This window comes from Ranitomeya imitator, chromosome 5, assembly GCF_032444005.1.
Source record: "Ranitomeya imitator isolate aRanImi1 chromosome 5, aRanImi1.pri, whole genome shotgun sequence".
NCBI classification, from domain to species: domain Eukaryota; kingdom Metazoa; phylum Chordata; class Amphibia; order Anura; family Dendrobatidae; genus Ranitomeya; species Ranitomeya imitator.
The window spans coordinates 60,317,626-60,343,470 of record NC_091286.1 but is presented as its reverse complement, the minus strand read 5'-3'; the positions used below and the strand labels follow the sequence as shown (position 1 = coordinate 60,343,470).

Sequence of the window (25,845 nt, the reverse complement as noted above, 5' to 3'; positions counted from 1 at the left end):
TTGCATGCAGACTGCACACAGATATGAGAAAATTTGCCTGTCTGAAAGATTTTTCTTTTACTGTCATCGAACCCTAGCCTCAGTTTTAAAGCGATTGCACTCAAAGTCACAAATTAAATAGCAATTTGTATACCTTTAGCAACTACGTTAACATGAATCTTATTATATTCCACTATTAGAGTTTTGTGGGGTTTTTAGAATAAATAAATCTTGACAAGCATTTTGTTTTAGCACAAAAAAAGAAATATAATTAGCTTATTCCACCTAGTAAATTAATCTGCATTCCAACTCATACCAATCTTCTGTTTATACAAAAAAATTGCAACAATACAGTTATTTTTTCCAGTCCTTTTTGCACAAAATTTATTTACAATGTTTACATTAAATGTTCCATGATGGGACTATGGAAAATGTATGCTTGACTGATGCCTTGCTGAGAAAGAAAGTCAATGTATTAAAAATAAATCATCTACAGTTCTTGCTTTTGCGTTGTATGACACAGGAAGTTATGCACAGATTGGTTGTTGTCGCTGCTGAATGGGGACACTGATGCTCTGTTGTGACAATTATGCTCCATACACATTGCCTTTTGGTTTCCATGCCTCATCCTACCAGTCTCCTTAAGACACTGCCTGCAACAGCTGATTAATCATTGTTGATGACTGCAGTTTTCCCATCCTTCCCGATTTACATCTGTTCAGGCCAATTCAAATATGGTGAGTAAATGAATTAGACATGCAAATTCAAGCCCCAGGCTAAAGAGAAAGAAACAGGGAGACAAAAAAAAAATTGAGAGACAAAGCTGCAGTGAAAGAGCGCATGGCTGAAATCCTTGTATCGAAGAAAAAAATCTTCTGCCTGACATACTTATTTTAATGCTTTAAAAATGACCTGCAAATGAGGACTTTCTGTCATCTGCAGGGTAACTGTAAGGCTTTATTTTCTTTAAGTAAGGAGGCTTCTGGAGGAAGTGAAGAGCTATGGAAACAACACACATAGTGTGGAAAAATTTCACATTTTTTTAAAAAAATCTATAAGAAACAACATAATATGGTTAACAGTATAATATCATTTACAATATTTCACTCTTTGTTCTCTTAATGTCTTATATATGTATTTATTGTGTCCCCAAACTTGATTTCAGCATCTTGTGTCTGCTTTTTTTTGGACGTCCCTGTGTCAAAACGGTCATGGACTCCAAGAGTGGAACACCACCATCGTGGCAGAAACAGAGTACGTGACATTTTTTTTTTTTCATTGCAGACAACATATATTCCCTTAAATTACTGAGCATGGATGTCCATTACATGCCCACTCATCGTTGGATCTCCTGTATTAAGTACTGAGGGGCTAGGTGCTGACATCGGCATTCCAGGGTGATGTGGTCCCCCGTGCATCATCATCGCTGGGTGGTGATGGTGTCCAGGAATGTAGGTATGCACAGACGGCCCATGACGCAGCTGAGCATGGTGTAAGGGCATCTGCGATGGAGGATAACTTGGCTGTCCCATACTCATACCCATCGGACCAGTCGAAGATATGTAATTCCCTGGCATACCTTGCAGTCCTGAGGAAGATATGTAAAATGAGTTATTGCCCCCAAACTCCAAGGGTAAGTAGCACATATATATAGTGAACTTCATGGTGAAAATTTTGGCAAAGTAGGAGGATCCTTTAGGCTTTGCATACAGTAGTACCTTACTACATAATTCGGGAGAGAATATAGTACGCATGGGTGGGCAAATCATTGGTGCAACCTGTGCAGCAGCACAGGTTCCCAAGTGGTAAAGGGGCCATGTCCACCTCCAAAAAAGGAGGAACTTTGCTTTTTATAAGCTATTGCAAAGGGCCCATATTTTGTTATTGCACAGGTACCCTCTTCTGTCTGTGTTCACCAGTAATGATAAGATATGTTTTCCTCCAAAGTTGAGTGATGTGGGTGCCAACAAGCCAGTCTGCCCTATTTTGGGTATTTAGATACAAGGCTAGGGAGGTAAGCTAAACTTTTGTCCAAGGTGAAGAAAAACTTTGGTTTAAAAAAGCCTTTTGAAGCCTTTCTAGTTATGGAAAGCCTTTTGAATGTTTTTCTTTTCTCTGTGCTAACATACATATGCAAAACCTGGACTATACATAAACAAGACAGAGAGGAATCAACACCTTCGAAATGCAGTGCTGTAGAAGGATGCAGTCAATATGGATGGCAAGAAGAACAACCAAATTAATTTTGGAACAAATCAAGCCAGACATCTCATTTGAAGCAAGGAACATTAAGCTATGACTTGCCTACTTTGGACACATCATTCAAAGAGAGCAATCACTGGAGAAGGACATCATGGTCAGAACAATAGAAGGAACAAGGCAAAGAGGAAGACCAGCAAACCAATGGCTTGATACTATCAAGATAACTTCGGAAAAGACCATGGTGGACCAATCTAGACAAGCACAAGATCAATCTTCCTACAGAGCTTTCATCCTTCAAGTCGCCTTGGCTCAAGATCAAGCCGAAGGCCATTAAAAAAAGAAGAGAAGTCTAGCTATGACTATTGCTAGAAAGTATAAAAAGACAGTAGTTGTTTAGTAAAACATTGTCATAAAATAGAATTCGTTAAGACTAGCTGTTAAATGGGAGACATTTTTTGTCCTTCATACATGCAAGAAATCAATAACTGTTAGCAATTAATTCCTTCCTTGTGATCATGAACGTTTAAAATAAATCAGACTACAAACTCAGTCAAGCTTTCACTAAATTTGAGAACAATGAGGAAACGGAACGTAAAACAATAGCCCCCCTGCTTTCCGAGGGCCTCTGTCTTCTGCATGGTTTGCTATAGTTGATGAAAACTGACAGGTGTATTGTCTCAGAGAGCTATAAGCTCCATAATCATCAAGGGTGAAAGGCATAACGCTATTTCTAAGTAGGTTCAATTGGCTTTAGTTCTAAGTAATGTTGCAGCGTGAACACCTTGGATTCAGGTCTCAGAGCTCCAGCAATGAAAGGCTGCTTAATCTAGCCTAAAGGAACGCTCTTTTTTTCCCCTTTTCTTTTTTTTTAACTAAACTCAGAAAAATTGCTCAGAAAATGTACCATATCCGCTGCTCTTTAATCAAAAGTGATGATATTTTTCATAATATCCTATTAATTTAATTGGTTATGAAGCATAGCATACATCATTTAAATTTAATTGACCCAGAAATTAAGAAACAATATTTAGATTAACTAAGCTGGAAATGTTCATGATGTGTGAGCGGGAGGCTGGTGCCTTCCTAGGCAGTTTGTTTCTGAGCCTGATATGTAATTTGGAATTCTGGGTAGCATCAGAATCACAATTAGGAAGGGACCACAGCAGTCGTTCTATACTAAACAAAAAACGAAAATCAGAATGGGTCTGACTCTGAACCCTTCTGCTACATTCCTTTAGAGAGAATAATATTTTTGCTGCTAAAAATGAAAAAAAAAAAATACAAAGCGAGATTGTGGTCCGTTTTTTTCTCTCTCTAGGCTTCACTAGGCCTGCAGCTGAAGATTGCATTAATGATCTCTATTTTTGTATACTGAATGAGTCAAATCCATTTGTCACACTGCAAGTGATGGCATACTTAATTTGGATATAGTCAATTAGCCCAGGCAAAGCTGCAGAACCTGCTGTGCACACCTCTATTTTGTATTCTTTTACTTTCCCTTTTCCACACGTAATCCTATTATACAGGAAGGACAAAGAGAGGCAAAGTGGAAATTCAAAGTTTTTCCTGTGTGGGATCTTAAATAGTGCTAGGATTTTATTTTTTTTCCCCCGAAAGATGAAGATCAAAAAGTCCATGTTTGCATATTCGTGTCTTGCAGGTTAGGGAAGAAGTGTAACTCATGCATCAACTGTGGTTAGACAGATTTATGACACTTTGGGGACATGCTCTTTCCTTTCCTTGCACTGCTGCAGACTGCTTACATTTTGCAAATCAGTCTGTTGCCATGGAAACCCCCTCCCCCACCTACTGCCTATTTCTTGTTTAGTCATGTGGTCAGTATTGTATAATAACAACAACACAAGAGTAAATGTACAATAAATGCAGTAGATGAATGAAACAAAATCAGTAAGAGATGAAAGAGGATACCCATAATTTTTTTTTTTGGGGGGGGGGTTGGAAAAGGAATGAACAAGCATGGAGCTATGGGCAAGGAGAACACAAATGAAGAAAATCCACAGTGCACAAAAATATAAAAACAACTCCTTGAGCAAAGTAGACAGAACATTTGTTGCCCCCTGTTGTACTTACTTCCCCCTTGCTTTGCCATTGGTTAACTAGTTGATGGTTACATGTAGTGCCATTGCCCCTCCATGCCCATATTCATGCCCATTCCACTCATAGGTCCTAAAAGGGAGATAAAATCCAAGAAGATGCCAGGAGATCAGAGAAGTAAACAGAGAAACCAAAGATCCCATGACGAAAACAAACCCAAAAGAAATCAAGATAAAGTAAAGCACCCAGATTGTAGCCACGTTATGATTCGCAAGAAAGGTAAAGATACAGCAAGAGATTAAATAAAAAGCTCAAACTAAACATTTACGTCTTTGTATAAATAAGTCAAAATTACAAAAAGAAAATGTTACCTGGCGCTCTGATTCCCATGTGTTGCTGACCATCCATTACAAAACCACTCATTGGTTGTCCATCGGGGTTATAAGGTGTTCCTTGACTTACTGAAATGTATAATGCAATTGTTATAATAGAGTATATATATTAATTTCACAAATTATCATCTTCCAAAAAACATCAACATAAAGATTAAAGGAGTAAACAAAATCACAAATTAATTTTAATCCTAAATGCCTATTTGATATCATAATCTAATCTTTTTTCTTACACATTTTAATTAAAAATTTCCTAAAGTTCCCTCACTACAATATCTAACTGCTTTATTTTTTTTCTACATCCTCTTTTATGAAGCTTCGTTTGAGAATCCCCGTGCATGCTGGGATACTCAAACGAAGCGTCATCAGGGGTAGATGCTATCATCACTGCCGTAGCTTCTGCCCCTCCCTGTAACAGAGCGTCATCAGTCACCTCCAATTCAGTGGTTGGCTAGTCTCTGCTCTACTGAGCTTTCGTCAGTTGCCAATTCCAATGTACGCTCGGTTGATTCTTGTCTCTGTTTACGTCACTTGCTGGGGCATCAGTGGTCTCTGAAAGCTAAGTACTCTTACAACATACACTGACAATCCGATCTCCTGCCGACACATTACTTCTGATCAGAGCTGGCAAAAGAGGGCACTGCCACTGTGCAAATCACACAGTGACAAATTTACTGAGCATATGTCTGAATACTCAATAGAGCAGGGTCTAGCCCAGCAGCTGAAATGGAGGTCACCAATGATGCTTTATTTCAGGGAGGGGGCAGAGGTTGTGGCATTGACAGCAGCCTCTTGCCCCTGATGACGCTTTGTTTGAGTATCCCAGTGCATGCTGGGAAAAGAGGAAGTAGAGAAAAAAGTGGTTAGATAGTGTAGTTAGGGTAGGATAGGGAATTTTGAATTAATGCGTATTAGAGAAAAGATTAGATTATGACATCAAATAGATAGGGATTTGGGATTAAAATGAATCTCTGTTTCATACCAACCCATTAATATAATTTTTCAGTTTCATCTAAATAACCCATGTTAGCATATTGCACCTAGTGCTTAGAAAACTAGACACTTAGTTAAGAAAGAAGTCCACCACCATTTTTCTCAACCAGCATGCCGATATTTAGCATGCTGGTATTTGGGTAATGTTGATATCCCTTGACTGGAATCAAGAGTATCCAACATACAGTAAGTAATAACCGATTTAGAATTCCCAAAGAAACTTAGTATGAGATATAGATGTTTTCTTGAATGGTAACGCATTTTTTAGTTGAACACAACAAGCTGACTTTAAAGTTACACGTCTGAAGGTTGTTAAGGTCTAAAAAAAAACTACCACATTGAATGTCTTTGAACTTTACTGAGTCCCATAAGGGATACTGACCCTGTTACCCTTTTGACAGGTAATAAAGTTTACAGCAATTCCACACCAAGCCATGCACCAGTGGTCAAAGTAGCAGAAAGTATAGCTGAGGAGAAAAACTAATACAAAAAATAAAAATATGTAACAATAGTCTAAAGAAAAGATCCAATTCATGTACTTTTTTATTTTTCCTTTTTTTTTTTTCTAACTCCCGGCATTTTATTTATTTACCAGGTACTGGACCTCCCGGTGAATGGCTTGAGGATGGTTTTCGCCTGCGTGACTTGAAAACAGTTACTATTGAAGACTTGCCTGCTCGATTGGACTGGTCTATCATAGGTTGGACTATTCTTCTTCTAGCATTTATAAACCTAGAAAAGGCAACAAAACACAATATGGTTATTGAGGTTTGTTACAAATTATTAAAAGTTCCGTCTACAATATAATGTTGGGGTTCTGACCATTACAAAGAGCAAAGCTGATGTAGTTTAGTCAGATGTTTTACATGCTGGGTGAAGCAGTCAGAAGCCCATGTAACCCCTTCTGACCTTCCAGAGTACAAGCTGGGGCTTCTGAGTTGATTTATGTTTGTCAGCTTTTACCACAGTCGGACTTTTCCATTTAAGCTCTACATGAGGGAATTAGCCAGGTTTGCTGAAAAACAATATGTGTACCATTCCAGTTGCAACTCTACAGGGAGAAAAAACACAAATCTCATAGAAGAGTGAAGCCTAATACAATAATCCGAGCAGGCCTATCCATATCTTTTGTTTTGTGACTAATTGTCAACTTTTATTAAAATCCCTTCTTTTTTTTTTCTTAAGAGTTTAATTCTATTTTAATGCCCACTATTAAGATAATGAACTGTGTGATGGCAGTATACCATCAAATGAGAGAACGTCTGGAGTTTTATCACCATTTGCTCACGCTGCTGGGGAGTTCAGAACAAGGCATTCAGCTTATAGAGACTATTTTTTTTTCCTTTGGTTTATTCAAAGAGTGGGGTCAGAACAAGGTCAATGCCATAGACCATTTGCTCCTATAATCCGGTTTTCTTCAGAAATCACGAAAGGTCAAAAAATATAAGACCATTCATTGACCATCTAAAATTAAAGTCATTTATCAACTAATGTGTTTTCAGTCTTGGCTCATTAGCATATACTATTTTTTTTTATATTCGATGTGCGTAGAAAAGTAATATTTATGTTTTGCATCTTTTTTCCTAGTCAATTAGTGTTAACTCAAAATATATTATCACCAACGACATGTGCAGATTCCCCAAATGTGAAACTTTATTGCATCAGGATAATACAACACTGTAAACACAAAAATTAAATTAAAATATGAGCACACGGGGAGTATGTAGTTATATAATTCCTCTTTATTCTGTTTTAATAACCTTCATCAAGCAAAGATGCTGGGATAACTTGGGAAATAAACCCCCCTCATCAACTGTCTTTCTTGATTGTCCAATTAAACATTATTTAATGAATTTTTGGTAGGTTACACTGGCAACAGTTTCTTTCAATATTAAATGTCATAAAAGTAGTGTTAATAAAAAAGAAATAAACAAACCTATTGTTAGGGAAAGCCTCTTTAACCTTCACTTTAGAGAGCATGTATCCCTCCCTTTGTGATATACACAAATTTCTGAATACCTTTCCTAGCAGGAGGTCTGTGCATAAACACTTTCCCGTGGCCTCATCAGACTGAGGTCCACTTGCCATTGTTCCCTAGCCGGAGTTCCACAGAACTTTGCATTTGGTTCAACTGTCTTTTTCTGTTAACTCTCATTCATTAGACATGGCAAATTAAAACATTTTAGCTATTATTCTAGAGTACTTTGAAGAAGAAGGAATTCTTTTTTATTGACAAAATGTATTAATTATTACAAATGTTTGTTGTGCTTTTATTGTTTTTTTTTTCCTTACTCCTCAGTTACTTTCTTTTTTAGCAACCATAAAAAATGTGGATTTTTTAGCTCAACTTTGTGTGTAAAACATCAATTTCTCTTTTTTTTGCCTTAAGGCTGCTTTCAAGAGAGAAGAACTAAACTTTTCTTTCTCTCTAGTCATAAAATGGCATTCTTGCCCCTCCCAAAAGAAGTCAAACTGAGGTCAGCATCCCATCCTCATATCTGCTTAAATAAACTGGTCCAGCTGTTTGTTTCCAAAATGGCCTCTGACCTCTCCCCTCATCTTTATGCTTTTTGTAATAGAAAGCTTCACTTTGCAACACCAGTTGTTGCTCTAAACAATGGACCAAATGATCTACAAATTTGGCTGAGTTGCCATAGCGCATGTGGCCATTATGTGGTCATACGAACCAAAAAAATTTGCATTAAACATCATCATCACTATTCCTACTGGGACTAAATCCCTTATCAGTATGTTTTTGGAGTGTAGAAAGAAACCGAAGCACGCGGAAGAAAAACACACAAACAGGGGGACAACATGCAAACTCCTTGTAGATTTTGTCCTTTGGTGGGATTTGAAACCAGGACTTCTGTGCTGAAAAGCACCAGTGCTAATCACTGAGCCACCATGCTGCCCATAGCACTATTGCTTTGCAGTGCTGAGATCCTTAATTCAAATTCCACCAAAGGCAACATCTGCAAGGAGTTTGCATGTTCTCCCCTTGTTTGCATGAGTTTCCTCCAAGTTCTCTGGTTTCCTCCCACACTGCAAAGCCATACTGAAAGGGAATTTACATTGTGAGCCCCGATGGGAACAATAATGAAGAAGTGTGTTGTTAAGCACTTATTTAATGGTGCAATATAAGTGAGTAAAATAACAAAATAAATCTATCTATCCATTTATCTATCTATCAATCTATCTATCTAATCTAGCCAGAGACCACCTCTTTCAGAGCTCACCCAAAAATGTCCTAACCTATGCACCTTAAGCTATTATTAGGGTGGACAATACATCAGCAGTTAAAAGATGAAGAATACCTGTGCAGACCACATTACAAGCTACAGCCTGTTCGCTATAACACATGAATGCTCCTCCATAAGACAATCTAACCTCTGGGCGATTAGTGAAGCTTCAAGAGCTGTAATCCTTTACAGCAAAACTCATGTGATAACATTCGAAGGCAAAAAAATACTATTTTTGGTGACCTTCATTTTTGCGTAGAGCAGGTAGACAGATGTCCCCGAAAAGTTTTTCGATATAAAATCATTTTATTACTATAACACTGAATTAAATTGATAAAGCTGAATAATATATTTGAAATCTTTAATACAAACAGGAATATACATATAATATAACATAAAAATTAAGAGAATGTGTATTAGAAAGACAAGGTCGGCAATTCAGGTTGGCCTGTTAGCCCTTTATAATGAGCAGTAGGGCTCTAAGCAGATAACCTTACTTTATATGCCAGGCAATGTGTACATGTCCAGTAATCATCCGTAAGAACGGATCCAACAGGAATGTGTTGGTAACAATTTTTTGCAGACACAACTCTTCTCCAGCTATAAAAGACTGAAAGACAAAAGTCTATTGAAAACGGATCCATTAAATATCTCTCCATTTGTCTTTCATTTAAAAAGGATCCGTTGTTTGCTAATTGGATCAGTTTCAAAAGGAAGAAAAACGGATGGCTATTTAACAGATCTGTCTTCCATAGACTCCAATGTTAAAGAAACAGATCCAGTTGAAATCGGCCAACAAATGTATGTCTGCACACATTTTTTCTCAACAGACTTGCTGGATCTATTCTAACGGATGACAACTGGACATGTGAACATAGCCTAAGTTAATGTGGCTGATTCCATTTAGTCCTTCAGTCATACAATGGTTGTTATGAGAATATTACGAAACACTGGATCCTCCTGGTCTGGGTTGGGGGGACTTTAGGGACAAGAAACAGCACAAAGCAATTTTGACAATATATGAAGCACTAATAACATGGGCCCTACATTCTGTAAAAAGTCTAGGTATCACCCAACAGTTTCCTTAGCGTGTCCTTTGCAGTTTTAGAAATTCAGCCTAAAGGAGCAAAAATTAGAAGCTCAATGTTCTGTCAACTAGTAAGGGTATATTATGACATAGGAAACATGGAAAGGGCAGAGAGATATAAATTGAAGCTCATGTGCCGCAGTACAAAATCTATAACAGAGCTCTAGACTTGATGTGTGTGTAATTTATAATACCGGTGGGGATTTATGGTGCCTTTTGGGCACCTTTGATAGTTTCCATTCAGCCTTGGCCAAGCTTTGCATATAAGCTTGGTTCATGTGTTTTCTATAGGGAGAGGAGAGAAAACTGCTGCCTTACATGTTTGGCAGTGACTTATCTTCCCTGGAAATGAAAGTTTTGGGCATTTTTAGTAAAACTCCCATTTTTGGTCTGTATTAAAATCATCTGTCTAGAAAGAGTCAAGAAGCCCCCATATACATGTATATGAAAGAATTTAAGTTCAGGGGCAAGTATTTATCTGCACCCCCTTTAGCTATACCCCTGGGAAAGGTAAATAAACTCTAAAGTGCCCTAGATGATATCACAAATTGTTGAAATAGTTTCATCCTACAAGAGAAAATCCACCAATACAGAAAGATTTAAGACATACTGATCATTTTTAATATTATTCTGCATTTATTCCAAAGAAGCCAGAGTTTCCAATAGAACAGAACTGTGTAAATTACACTCTAATGCTAATTACTTAATGTGCAGAACACTTTCAAACAAGTATCATTTGCCTTAAAAATTCTTTAAAACTGCTACCACAGCTTTCCCTTAATTAAATGTCATTACATAAAAATGTTTTAGCTTTTATTGCAGCGAAACAACTAATTATCTTTATGATCTTCATACTTTATTTCCATGCAGCTGTTCAGTTATATTCAATTCTGTATACACAAAGATGATACCAACATCGAAAATAATACAGATTGTGGCCAGCAGAATAATACATGGACACTCGGTCAAAGCCAGTGCAAGATACTACTGCTAAATATTGTATATATACTATACTGAGCATGTTTTATTGGGTCACATATATCATAACGCATATATTATAACTATAATGGTCTCTCACCAGCTAAACACGTTAGATTAAAATCAGATAAACATGATAATTTTGGGAGGACTCGCTAACCATAAAATGTGTACTTTGCCCACTCGCAGATGTCAAGGGAAAGAAGAATCAGACAGTTGGATTTCAACAGGTCCAATCATTTTGTTCTCTTGGAAGATAAGCCTATTATTCAATTTTCCCTATTCTGAGAGCATGCACAATCAGTTTATTTAAATATTTTACTATCCATTGTGGAATTTTAGAAATTATATGATACTACTACTACAGCTTGGTCATTATTACATTGTTCATTGAGGTTGACAACCACATTTCTACAGACCCTGAATTTCAATATGCATTGTCAAGCAGTGTTAGGATGTCACACACAGAGAACCCGTAAGGCTACATTCACATTTGCGTTGTTGGGCGCAGCGTTGGCAACACGACGCAACCAACAACGCATTTGCACAACGCTGCGTTTTGCGACGCATGCGTTGTCATAACAAAGCACAGAGCAGGAATTTCGCCACAGGAAAAACGCTACAAGTAGCATCCTCTGCGCCCTGTCTGTGCATCTAAATGACGCATGCGTCGTAAAACGCAGTACAACGCATACCGGCGCATGTCCATGCGCCCCCCATGATAAAGATAGGGGCGCATGACGCATGCGTCGGTATGCGTCAACGACGCTGCGCCCAAAGACGCAAATGTGAGCATAGTTTAAGCAGCATTAACCCATATTAGCTAATTTCAGCACTGCACTCATCATTTAACGCTGTTTTCTAGTAACTCAAATGTTTAGGAAAAGTTGCCAGCATAATCATAAAATCAGCATTTTAATATTGTGGACCAAATGTTAGAAATAGTAGGTGTGCACTTAGCGCTGAGCAGTCCAGCCCAGGAAGTAGCTGACATCATGCCCACAGAGGTATGGTTATAGTCTGCAGTGCTCCTTCACCTCCTTCTTGTTCTCTAAATCAAGCAAATGTGTGGGTAAAGCCTCAGGTTCAGGCATACACAGTGATCTTCTGCCTATGTGCTACTGCTTGCACTACCCTGACCAACCAAGAACTTCCATCTGCAATCTCACAGCAGATGCACTGATGTGTATAGTGATGACTCTGCAAGTAGTGGCAAGTTCTTCAGGCATGTACAGGGAACCTCTGCTTAGGACCCACTACTTGCAGGCTCAGTACTATAAACTCTGCTGTGAGATCTAAGAGGGAAGTGCTCGGCTTCGGGTCTGTACAGTGTGATGTCAGAGCAGTGGTACATAGGCAGAAAACCACTGTGCATGTCCGAAGTCACTCCTATAGCTGCTCATTTACGTGACTTATGGAGCAGGGAGCACTATAAAGACAATACCCACACCTCTGTGGGCGTGATATCGGCTGGCTGGGCTGCACTGCTCATCACTAAGTGCATGCCTTTCTGGCTTAATAATTATAAATATGATGCCACAATAATAAAATACAGAATTTGTGATGATGCTGGAAACATTTCCTAAACATTGCGGTTGCTAGAAATCAGCGATAAATGTTTCATACAGCATTGTCATTAGTTGATAGTGGTAAATCCTGCTGTGAGGTTCACTTTAAATCTTCCAAACCCAGATATTGGAAAGACTGTTCAACCATTTAATGGACAGCCATTTAGCTTTTATAGGAGTGGTCGTCACACAAGCACATTACAGCTGCCATAGTCTCTAATGGAGTGGTGTTCACACAAGCACATTTCCAATCGATTGACGCAGGTCATATGGGACCATTGTTCTTGGGAATCTTGAAGGTCCCATTGGTGGTATCCCCACCAATCCACCATTTATCCTACTTTTTCCAAATCTAGGCAACCTCCTTTACTTGCAGTATGTCATCAAGCCACTAAAAAACCTTCATGCATGCCTTCCCATAAACCAGGAAGTGACTGTCTAAAGCCCCTCGCCTGTGCATGGGAGTTTGATAAAGAAGGGTCTCATTGATGTTCAATCATCATAATTAAGAAGCTCATTTTTTTAAACTTTCAATACTTGGTAAATTTACAGCCGTTCAGGAAACCCTATGAAACCACAAGCGACAACTTATCAAGTCATATTTTGGCAGTGTGAATCAGCCTTTGTCTGTCTCTTGTGCCGCTGAATAAAAAGAGGACCCCAAACTGCTAAACATTATTCACATTGCAAGAGAGAAAAAAAAAGGAGAGGCTGTATGCATGCTTGACTAACCGCCTACTTCAGAAACATAATATTGGAATTTACTCAAATCACAGCAAGACCATCAATCATACGAATCAGTAGATTTTCTTTCAAGCCCAGTTTTACACCTCAGGCAGTAATGAAAAATTTGTACCATGTAGCAAAAACAGAGCACTATGTCAAAGCCTTTCCAGTATAAGGATATGATAAAACACCAAGGGTAAAAATGATCAATTAGCTGACAAATGAAATGATGCGAGGACAATGCAGAAGACGCATATAGCTTTATATTTACAGTCGCAGTCTTTTCTCGTGAAGCTCAGCATGGAAGTTGGAATTTTCAGTGATGGAGTGTTTGACAACGCAAAACTACACAAACACAGGAAATGTCACAATTTGCATAATTTTTACTGAAGCTATTCGCAGTGTATTAAAAAGGCATTTCCATAGTATCTGCAGGCGCAGAGATATGTGATTCATGATGTATTAGTTACTAAAAGAGTAGAGCAACCTGGAATGGAGGTTCACATGTACAGTTATAATTATTAAAGCTCTTCTCCCATCCAAGATATGTGCTCAAGAATATTTCTATAACTTTATTTTGCACAGCAATTGACTTGTTAGAGCAGTAGTTTACTTTGCAGAGCTGCTCTTCATACTGTAAGTTTCAACCATAGTCTTCTATGCTTATTTCTTCTTTCGCATTGTGTCGGTCAGTCTTATGTGACTTAGCTGAATTACAAGATTTTCTTGCACTGAGGGAAAAACATCTGTATGACAACCAATATATACCCTATGAGCGAATTGATTTAACAGATTTGGAATTTTTTGGATTTACTTAGCATGAATCCAGAAAAATGACTGTCAGCAGCACGGTGCCTCACGTCTCCATGTGATGTCTGGTCAGCGCTGGAAGATCCAGGCTGGAAACTGACCCAAAGCCCCTATCCAGAGCAAGCACTAATTGTAGAGATGACTACTTTTTTTATTTTTTTAACCCCTTACAGGTCTTTCATTTATTATGATTGGAAATCGGGAGACACTTCAAAGCACTTTTTTTTTGTGCAAATTTGATTAGGACAGGATTACAATTGGACAAAATCAAATCTAAGGGGCAATTTAGAAAATAATGCCAGAAGAAAATGCCCGAAAAAATGAAGATTTGCTTATCTCTACCTATGAGCTAACAGTTTTAAGTTCACTATGGGCCATTATATCTTTTGTACCCTGTGTTAGGTCTCGAGTTTCCACTTCTGCACAGGGGGAATCTCGAGCCGTCTCCGCTGCGGTCTCCCATTCCTATCCAGCCGCAGTGGAGTCTGCTCAGCAGGGACATCAGTCCCAGCATCTTGCTCGGTCTCACTATGTACAGAGAGTTACTGCTGCTTCTTCAGCTCCTGCCATTAAAGTCAGTGCTGGTCAGCAGCGAGCGGACTTCTCTGGGACTAAGTCCTTGTTTGCGCACACTGAGCATGCCCAGGGCAAGATCTCCCGTTGGAGATCGAGGGTCACGTGCTCAGGCTCTGCAGCGCATTCCATTGGTCCTCTTGGCAGGTCTTGGAAGGGCAAAGTTTCTGTGGCCACTTCCTGTCCTGCAACTATTTAAACTGCGCATGACCGCACGGCCATGCGCTAGTGTACAATTATTATGTGTGTGTGTAGATGGATGTATGTCGATGGATGAAAGCTCCTAATTATCCCTCGCTAGAGTTGTTGGCTGCTCGCGGATGATGGTAGCTCTCTAGCGCCCGACTATCCATCTGTATGTTAGGCTATGTTCACATTAGCGTTGCGCCGCCCTGCGTCGGCGACGCAACGCGCGACGCACGGAAAAATGCGCGCAAACGCGCGCAAAAACGCGCGCGTTTTGCGACGCGTGCGTCGTTTTTGACGAAAATCGGACGCACAGAAAATGCAACTTGTTGCATTTTCTTGCGTCCGACGCTAGCGTCGGAAACGACGCACGTGGCGAAAAACGCCACCCAAAAAACGCACGCGTCCCCTATGTTAAACATAGGGGCGCGTCGCCGCTGCGTCGCCGCTGCGTCGCCGACGCAACAGCGGCGCAACGCTAATGTGAACGTAGCCTTACACACATCACAGCGTCCTATAGCTGTACCTGCCAGTACGGCGCCGTGCGCTTGCCTTGCGCATTCCATACCCAAGCTTGGGTGGTTAGTGGCATCCGTTAGTGCGGCATCGCACTCACTCTTGTGCTCATATATTTCTATAAGGTTCTCTATACACCCAGTTGCGGTGTTGTGCCAGCAAGGGTCTAATCGGACTTCAATCCCTTTTGGGGTTAAGTTCGCTGACTACTTACTCGCGCTCTATGTGCGGTACCGCGGTCCTGTGACTTAACAGGATCGCTTTCTTCACGCTGGGTGAGGTTGAACCCACGTGTGTATACTTAAAGTATCGCCATATAGTCTGTCATTTACTAGCAGCGGGTTTCGCCTGCACGGTGGACCCCGGACTGCGAACGCATCTATATCATCTTTCTTGGTGCGTTCCGCCAGTCCTAACATTACACTAGCGCCAGGGTCTGGCTAGTGATGACGGACAAACAGCAATCCTTGCGGTATATCCAGCAGCTGGAGGGTAGGTTGGCGGCTCTCGAGAGCGCAACCTCAGCTGTGGATGTTACTGCAGTTGCTGTACAGGCTGCCAGCGTAGCTGCAGCAACTTTGTCCATTGCCACCCCTGTTCCGACATTTTCTCGCCTCCCGCTGCCAGAAAAATTTTCTGGTGATAGCAAATTTTGTAGGGGATTTGTGAGTCAGTGCTCTATTCATCTCGAGCTCCTGGCTGCACGTTTCCCCACAGAGCGGGCTAAGGTGGGATTTATTGTGTCTCTATTGTCGGACAGGGCGTTGGAATGGCCTACGCCGCTGTGGGAGCGTGGCGATCATGTGGTGCAGAGTGCTCCGCTGTTTTTGAGCACTCAGAAACAGGTCTTTTTAGGACCTCAAGTCACCCATGATACTGCGCTCCAACTGCTGGCATTAACTCAGGGTGAGTCCTTGGTCAGTCATTTTGCCGTCCAATTCCGCACTTTAGCATCTGAGCTGGAATGGTCGGATAAAGCTCTTATCCCCATATTTTGGAGGGGCTTGGCTGACCACGTAAAGGACGCTCTGACCACTAGGGAGATTCCTGCCACACTGGAGGAGTTAATTACAGTCTCCACTCGAATTGACCTCCGTTTTAATGAGCGGAGGTTAGAGCGAGCCCAGTGTAGGCAGAGGTTTCGGCTGGCTCCTACTTTCGCCAAACCTCTGGAATCTCCGGTCCTGGTTCCTGAGTCACATGAGGCTCAGAGAAGTGTCACAAGCGGGATCTAAGTCCCGGACCGCTTGTGCACTCAGGGTCTGTCATGTTTGCCAGCAGTCAGGACATCCAGCCACCAGATGTCCTCAGCGGTCGAGGAAACGTCAGCGTCTAGTGGTCGTAGGTGGTGGTACACTAGACACGGCGACGTTTGCCTCTAAATTGTCCTTTAAGGGGACAATTACTATAGGCTCATTCTCCCACTCGGTAGAGCTCTGCGTGGATTCTGGGGCGGAGGGCAATTTTATGTCTTCTGCCTTCTCTCAACGTCACGCAATACCCCTGGTTATGCTAGCTCAACCTGTAACGGTACGAGTGGTGAATGGGTCGACACTGCCCTCACAGATAACACACCAAACCATCCCTTTTACTCTGTCCATGTCGCCATCTCATCAGGAGATTATTTCTCTGCTCGTCATTCCAGAGGGAATTGATGAGGTCCTGTTGGGAATACCTTGGCTACGGTACCACTCTCCTCATATCGAGTGGTCCTCAGGCAGAATTCTGGGATGGGGTGAATCTTGTGGGGGTAGGTGTCAGAGGGAGTGCGTTCAGGTTGCTATAACAGAGGTACCCGCAGATCTATCCTCTCTCCCCAAGCAGTATTGGTCTTATGCAGACGTGTTCTCCAAAAAGGCGGCGGAGACCCTTCCGCCCCATCGCCCCTATGACTGTCCTATTGACCTCTTGCCTGGTGCTGAGCCTCCCCGGGGTCGAGTCTATCCGCTATCTCTCCCGGAGACGGAGGCAATGTCACAGTACATCCAGGAAAATCTGGCAAGAGGGTTCATCAGGAAGTCAGTGTCACCGGCTGGGGCAGGGTTCTTCTTCGTGCAGAAGAAGAATGGGGAATTGCGTCCATGTATAGACTACAGGGGTCTTAACGCCATCACCGTTAAGAATAAATACCCTTTGCCTTTGATATCTGAGCTATTCGATAGGCTTCGGGGAGCAAGGGTATTTACTAAATTAGATCTGCGGGGTGCTTACAACCTGATTCGCATCCGTGAGGGGGACGAATGGAAGACGGCTTTTAACACCAGGGATGGGCACTATGAATATCTGGTGATGCCCTTCAGGCTCTGTAATGCCCCAGTCGTTTTCCAAGACTTTGTGAACGATATCTTCCGGGATATGCTTTCCACCTCGGTCGAAGTCTATCTGGATGATATTCTCATCTACTCTCCAGATATTGACTCCCACCGGAGAGATGTTTGCAAAGTCTTCGACCTCCTACGGGCAAACTCCCTCTATGCCAATTTGGAGAAGTGTATGTTTGAGCAGGAGTCCTTACCTTTCCTAGGCTACATCATCTCAGCCCAGGGATTGGCTATGGATCCTGCCAAACTACAGGCTGTGATGGACTGGCAGGAACCCCATTCTCTTAAAGCGGTGCAGCGCTTTATGGGGTTCATCAATTATTATCGCCAGTTCATCCCGCACTTCTCAACTTTGGTAGCTCCCTTGGTTGCCCTCACCAAGAAGGGGGCGAATCCCAAATTGTGGTCTGAGGAGGTCTCCAAGGCCTTTATCTCTATAAAGTCACACTTCGCTAGCGCTCCCATTCGTCATCGCCCCGATGTTGATATGCCATTTATCATGGAAGTGGATGCCTCTTCTGTTGGTGCTGGAGCAGTCCTCTTCCAAAAGGATGCTCAAGGTCGGAAGCATCCTTGCTTCTTTTTCTCCAAGACCTTCGCACCAGCAGAGAGGAATTATTCCATCGGGGACAGGGAGTTGCTAGCCATGAAGTTGGCTTTCTCGGAGTGGAGACATCTCTTGGAGGGAGCACGTTTTCCCTTCCAAGTCTTCACAGACCATAAAAATTTGGTGTACCTGCAGACAGCTCAGCGGTTGAATTCTCGCCAGGCCAGATGGTCCTTGTTCTTCTCCCGATTTCATTTCACCCTCCATTTCCTTTCTGGGGAGAAGAACATTCGGGCCGACGCTCTCTCTCGCTCCGTTGTGTCATCTGCGGAGGAGGAGCCTCGGCTTATTGTCCCCACCGAGAGTTTGAGAACTGTGGCCCCGGTTTCGCTGGAGTCTGTGCCCCCGGGCAAGACTTTTGTTCCATCCAGTTTGTGACCGGAGGTTCTCTCTTGGGCGCACTCGTCCAGGGTGGGTGGACATTTTGGTACCAAAAGGACATCTGAGTTACTGGCGAGGACATACTGGTGGCCGCTTATGGCTCGTGATGTCGCGGAGTACGTTCGGGCGTGTGTCTCTTGCGCCAGGAACAAGACTCCTCGGCAACGGCCAGCTGGTTTGCTTTATCCTCTGCCCGTGGCGGACAGGCCCTGGGAGATGGTCGGGATGGACTTTGTGGTGGGCTTACCCAAGTCTCGTAACTGCACCATTATCTGGGTGATCACCGACCATTTTTCCAAAATGGTGCATTTGGTGCCTCTTCCATGGCTACCATCTGCACGGGCGTTGGCTGTCTTGTTTGTTAAGCATATCTTTCGCCTACACGGTATGCCAGACAAAATTGTTAGTGACCGAGGTCCCCAGTTTGCGTCTCGATTCTGGAGAGAGCTTTGTCGTCTACTCAGTATTGAGTTAAATCTCTCTTCGGCATATCATCCCGAGACGAATGGGTTGGTAGAAAGGGCCAACCAGACCTTGGTCACATATCTGCGACATTTTGTTTCTGCCAGGCAGGATGACTGGGCATCCTTGCTACCGTGGGCAGAGTTTGCACTTAACAATGCCGTAGCCGACTCCACCGGTCAGACTCCATTCCTCTTAAATTACGGCCAGCATCCGCGTGTTCCTGTGCCCATGCCTGTGTCTTCCGCTGATCCCAGGGTGGCAGACTGGGCTGTGGAGGCACGGGACATTTGGGATCGCACGCAGGATGCCATTCGGGCCTCCAAGGAGAGAATGAGGTCCTCCGCCGATGTTCATCGGCGCCCCGCTCCGACCTTTGCCCCTGGCGACTTGGTGTGGCTCTCCGCCCGTAACATCAGGCTGCGAGTTGAGTCCACTAAGTTTGCTCCTCGCTACTTGGGTCCCTTCAAGGTTCTCAAACAGGTTAATCCTGTGGTCTACCGTCTGGCTCTTCCTCCACGCTTGGGTATCACCGACACCTTTCATGTGTCCCTCTTGAAACCCGTATACATGTCCCGGTTTTCCGAGTCATCTGCCGGGACATCGGGTTCGTCTACGGACGATTACGAGGTGAACGCTATTTTGGGGTGGAAGGTGGTACGCGGCAAAAAGTTCTATCTGGTGGATTGGAAGGGTTATGGCCCAGAGAACAGGTCTTGGGAGCCTGCTGAAAACATTCGGGCCCCACAGCTCATTGCTGCCTTCGAGCGTAGCGAGGCCCAAGGAGGGGGGGGCCCTAGGAGGGGGGGTAATGTTAGGTCTCGAGTTCCCACTTCTGCACAGGGGGAATCTCGAGCCGTCTCCGCTGCGGTCTCCCATTCCTATCCAGCCGCAGTGGAGTCTGCTCAGCAGGGACGTCGGTCCCAGCGTCTTGCTCGGTCTCACTATGTACAGAGAGTTACTGCTGCTTCTTCAGCTCCTGCCATTAAAGTCAGTGCTGGTCAGCAGCGAGCGGACTTCTCTGGGACTAAGTCCTTGTTTGCGCACACTGAGCATGCCCAGGGCAAGATCTCCCGTTGGAGATCGAGGGTCACGTGCTCAGGCTCTGCAGCGCATTCCATTGGTCCTCTTGGCAGGTCTTGGAAGGGCAAAGTTTCTGTGGCCACTTCCTGTCCTGCAACTATTTAAACTGCGCATGACCGCACGGCCTTGTGCTAGTGTACAATTATTATGTGTGTGTGTAGATGGATGTATGTCGATGGATGAAAGCTCCTAAATATCCCTCCCTAGAGTTGTTGACTGCGCGTGGATGATGGTAGCTCTCTAGCGCCCGACTATCCATCTGTATGTTACACACATCACAGCGTCCTATAGCTGTGCCTGCCAGTACGGCGCCGTGCGCTTGCCTTGCGCTTTCCATACCCAAGCTTGGGTGGTTAGTGGCGTCCGTTAGTGCGGCATCGCACTCACTCTTGTGCTCATATATTTCTATAAGGTTCTCTACACACCCAGTTGCGGTGTTGTGCCAGCAAGGGTCTAATCGGACTTCAATCCCTTTTGGGGTTAAGTTCGCTGACTACTTGCTCGCGCTCTATGTGCGGTACCGCGGTCCTGTGACTTAACAGGATCGCTTTCTTCATGCTGGGTGAGGTTGAACCCACGTGTGTATACTTAAAGTACCGCCATATAGTCTGTCATTTACTAGCAGCGGGTTTCGCCTGCACGGTGGACCCCGGACTGCGAACGCATCTATATCATCTTTCTTGGTGCGTTCCGCCAGTCCTAACACCCTGCATCTCCACCAGTTTACTCTTCTGTAGGCTCTTTAATTTGCGCTTGAGAGTGGTATCTAGTTGTGATGATGTCTTCTATACACAACACACATAGAGAAATGGATTCTTCTTTCTCTATAACACACAGAAAGAAGAAGCAGAAGCATTGAGTACATTATACAGCAGTACTGAGCTGTGTGCCTGTGAATTTAGAGCAGATCTAACATTTTCTAGAAGCTGCAGTACGATCTGACTTTGTCTGCCTGGTCTTCTACTGTGCTGAGTGTTCCTCATTTCTAATCCCCTCTACAAACAGACATCTCACTATGCTGAGAGGCAATTTTGCTTTTACCAATATGGATTTGGGATGTTTTTCCAAAACAGATGATGAGTTTAGGATGCTAGTGGGAGGGAAAGAATTGGATCACAAGAAATAAGGAGGTTTCTCTGATTAGGTATTTCCTACAAGGCATTCAGGATATACCTTTATAAGCTAAAGAGCCTGGACATCCATTTAAGGGTTTGTCAGGAGCCTCCATCTCAATTGAGTCGATTATAATATACCTAGTGCTATAGTATTTTTTAGTAAAGTAAAGGATTATATAATGGAAACCTGAGAAACCCTACTATAGTCAAGGAAGTCTCCTGAGCACCATTGGTGTTCATCCTGCAATCTATATATATTAAAGAAATGAACCATGATAGAGATGAGGAAATCAATCCAATGCAAACTGAAGTTATGTAAAATTTTTGGAAATTGGGCCCAGTTAATTCAAACCTTTTTATATTCTCCAAATCACCATAAATCCTTACCGCCATTTTATACAATGCTGTAGATATTATCTGCCAGGGAAGGCTTACGTGACCTCACGTTGGTCAGATTTCCTATATAATGCTTTGCATTTATCACATCCCATGATATAGCACAGCCAGTCAGGAGGGACTATAACAGTCTGCATAAAGGCAGAGGTAGGGACTACAGCTGTCATTACTTGGTGAATCTGGTCAGTGAGAGGATGTCACTGCTCACAGCTCAGCAATAGAGATATGGAGTTAAACATTGAATAATAATAATAATAATTTTTATTTATATAGCGCCAACATATTCCGCAGCACTTTACAATTAAGCGGGGACATGTACAGACAATAAATTGAATAAACAATACCAATAGTGTGACAGTACAGAAGTGAAAAACAATTACCAACAGTTTACCCATAATCTTGTATAGGCTTGAGCGAAATGGATCGTACAAATTCAAAAGTCGCCGACTTTTGGCAAAGTCGGGTTTCATGAAACCCGACCCGATCCTAGTGTGGGATCGGCCATGCGGTCGGTGATCTTCGCGCCAAAGTCGCGATTCGTATAACGCATTTGGCGCCATGTTTTCAGCCAATGAAGGAGCGTGGGCAGAGTGATGACATAGGTCTTAGGGGCATGGACGCCTATCGCCATCTTGTCGCTTCTGCGCTGTAGCGATTTGCAATGTGTAACACCAGCTTTTTTGTTCAGGGACGGAGAGGAGAGAGAGACAGAGAGAGAGAGAGAGAGAGAGAAAAAAGATTTCCCATTGACTTTGCATTGGGTTTCGTGTTTCGGTCGATCCCCGACTTTTCGCCATAATCGGCCGATTTGACTCGACTCGACTTTTGAGATAGTCGGGTTTCGCGAAACCCGACTCGACCCTAAAAAAGTAAAAGTCGCTCAACCCTAATCTTGTATGTTGTGGTCAGTTTGAAATAACCAAGGATATATTTGTGTTAAAGAGTTTGAAATGAGTTGTATAAGTAGCTAGGAAATCTCAGAGTTTTATACTGGTTTTTATGACTTTCTTGTGATTTGCCACAAATCAAATTTTTGGGATCAAATTTGTCAAAATCACAAATTCGAATTTTAAAAGATTTGCTCATCTCTAGCTCATAAGAGAACAAAATAACACAAATCATAGCACAGATGTGAATGTAGCCTTACCTATACTACTTATACTGCTAGGTTATGAGAGACTGTCATGAGACAGATTTGTGCTACTGATGATGTATTTCACTTAGGCATTAACTCTCCTCGATATGTTTTCATTCATAGGCAACAAATTTAGTTCTCAAAAATGATGAAGCATCATCATAAGGCCTGGGTTCATCAAATTATTTTTCCTAGAAATCTGGCATACAACATTTTGATAAGTTACAAATAAACATGTTGACAAGTCACTCAAGGTTGTGCAAAAATTTTGCAACTTTTGAAGTTTTCACACTGGTTTTGTCCAGCTCCGCCAAAATGGGCACAGCTGGAGTGAGACAGGAGAATGGTACAACAGCTTGTCTGATTGACATCTAATATAATGCCTAAAGTTATATTTGTGATAAGGTGCGCGGAGGTACATGCCATATTTCAGACTTGCCAGATTCATTGAGAGTCATGTGCCTGTTCATGAAAGAGGAGCACGCCCCCTCATCAAGACCGGCATTGTTCACGCCGATCTTGATTAATCGAAGCTAAAGTATTTAACAAAGTTACAAATCATTTTACATTGATTCCATTTTATTTACATGAACCCTTTAGGATAAAATGTGTCTGAACTGAGAGTCAAAGTTTACCTGCCTTATATAGTGCGAGAGTCACATGTGCTAGTTAAACAGAACATGAGAAATGTAATCTAATAAAACATCAAATAGAAAACTGACTTTACGTACAGATCGCTTCAGGTTAATGGAAGTTAGGAATTGCCTATGCAGATTGCTTTGACCTGAGAAACATAGGATCCATTTCCTCATCATATAAACTATACATAGAAGGAGACGAAACTGCTCTGAGCCATATTTCTGCATTTATCCATGTTGTCTCTATATCAAAGTAGTTATTTAGTATGTAGATTAGTATTAAAAGGCACAAGTGAGCCTACGGTCTATCAGGTTGGCATCAACAAATACACAAGCCTTATAAAATATTAGTGGAACTGTTAAATGACCCAGATTTTATTTTAAGTGTGCTGCCGCCTCCTTTTCAGTGAAAAGAATCTCTAAAGCCTTTAATGCTGATACAGAAAGCCATGCATCATTTACACACGCACACAGTGCGCTCTACCCAATGTATGCCTTCAAATGCACTTCCGTCCCTCATGCCTCTGGCTCTCCTTCATTTTTAAGAAGAGAAAATTGTTTTATCCAACAAGGAGGCAACATTTGCCCCATTTTCAATATTTCAGACCGGCTTTTTAACGTCTAAAAACGCAGTTTGTTTTATGGAGGCATGGCCTGGGGCTGCAGTATGATGTAAGGGAGAAGAGGTCTCTAAGGGCACACTTCTCAGTTTGCTGGTGCTACGTTTTGCTGTGCTTAATTGCTCTGCACCATTCTTGGCCACTGTTGACTCAAAATAGGTGTGGATCAGGTCTGTGCAAGCAATGAAATACCAGAAAGTCAAACTTTATGTAAACACACTTAAAGAGATTTAACAAGAACAGACCAAAACCTGACTTGCGGAGTTCTCAGAGGTTCCAAGGTTTTAGCTAAAAAGGTTTTGAAAGTGCATTTCTTCTTAAGCCATATTTCTAGTTATTCTTTTAAAAATACGTCACATGTTTTTGCTTGAAGTAAAAAATTACCAAAGTAATGGTTTAGAAATCAATAGAAAAGTGGTAACAAATAGAGGCTACCATTTTTGTACAATCTGAATGGTAAGTGTGTACTAGAATTTCTCAGTGTTGCATCACTGAGAAATAAAAATATGTATAGCAACAACCATGCCTACCTACAAACACACAATAAAATAAATAAATTAAATGCAAATAAATAGCAAAATAGTATGTAAATAAATAAATAATTCCGCTTGGAAATACGTTTTGAACCTAGACAGTTTTTAATGACAAAGCAACCATAAATAGAGATTTGCAGATCGATCTGCTTCTGCTACAAATCATCTTTAAGTCAAATTTCCTGAAATTAAAACAATTTGACTTGTATGGATTTAAAAAATAAATAAATAAATGTTAGGCACCATTTTCCACACTGCTGTAGATTGCATCAGCCAGGAAGCAGAAAGTGGGTGTATGATGTTAGGTGCCACCATAAAGCCTAACAACTATCACATCACATGGTCTAGTTCAACCATTCAAGAAGGATAATCACAGAGACTAAAAAAGGCAAGCAGTGGCCACATTAGGATTATACAACTGAACAATAGGACATGAGAGCTCCCGTCTCATTCCATATATTTCATATAGGGATAGAAAAAGATCCAAATATGATTGGGGTGTACTACTGCAGGGCTAAAGCACAACGAAAATGTGATTAGAAATCTCAGTCTGTGAATAAAAATCCAAAGATTCATGTGATATAGGGAGGTGCTATACCTGCATAGTCTGTGTAACTGTATATTAATTGATCCAATCTGTGATATACTGTAGTAACACCACATTAATAACACCATATTTTCCATTCTTCACACACCACAAAGAAGAGGGTAGTTTGATATCATGCTGTCCTAATTTTACTACTGAGCAAAAATCCTGAAACCAAGGCTTGTGTGTTAAAGAAAGTGTGCTTCCTGGCTTGTGAGACTTTTATGACAAAAGAAGAATCTCCACATTCCAGAAATTTAAATGTAGATCACTACTGTGTGGTAAAACAAAATGTATATATTTTTTGTCACACATCCTAGTTTCTGCCCAAAAATAATGTTTTTTTGACTGTGTTTACAATTTATGTAGATTAAAATCTAGGGCAGCATGGTGGCTCAGTTCAGTGGTTAGCATTGTAGCCTTGCAGCACTGGAGTCCTGTGTTCAAACCCCACCAAGGACAACATCTACAAAGAGTTTGGATGTTCTCTCCGTGTTTGCGTGGGTTTCCTCTGGGTACTCCGGTTTCCTCCCACATTCCAAAGACATACTGATGGGGAATTTAGATTGTGAGCCCCGTCAGGGACAGCGATGATAATGTGTGTAAACTGTAAGCGCTGCAGAATATGTTAGCGCTATATAAAAATAAAGATTATTATTATTAT

At 41.9% G+C, this 25,845-nt stretch overlaps 1 protein-coding gene across 4 annotated transcripts in view; it reads right to left on the bottom strand.

Annotated features, from left to right (window-relative positions):
- Positions 1-336: 336 nt before the first annotated feature.
- The window catches only part of MEIS1 (Meis homeobox 1), a 217,087-nt gene continuing 191,578 nt past the window's right edge, over positions 337-25,845 (bottom strand). Inside the window, exons 10-13 of one of the 4 annotated variants that reach the window (XM_069768726.1) lie at positions 6,295-6,353; positions 4,608-4,697; positions 4,273-4,368; positions 337-1,567 (exon numbers count right to left, since the gene is read on the bottom strand). In XM_069768726.1, the coding sequence (XP_069624827.1) occupies positions 4,310-4,368; positions 4,608-4,697; positions 6,295-6,353 (208 nt within the window). In that variant the 3' untranslated portion in view covers positions 337-1,567; positions 4,273-4,309. Of the gene's footprint in view, positions 1,568-4,272; positions 4,369-4,607; positions 4,698-6,213; positions 6,354-25,845 lie in introns of all 4 variants that reach the window. The other 3 variants (XM_069768725.1, XM_069768724.1, XM_069768723.1) reach the window with 3 other exon arrangements.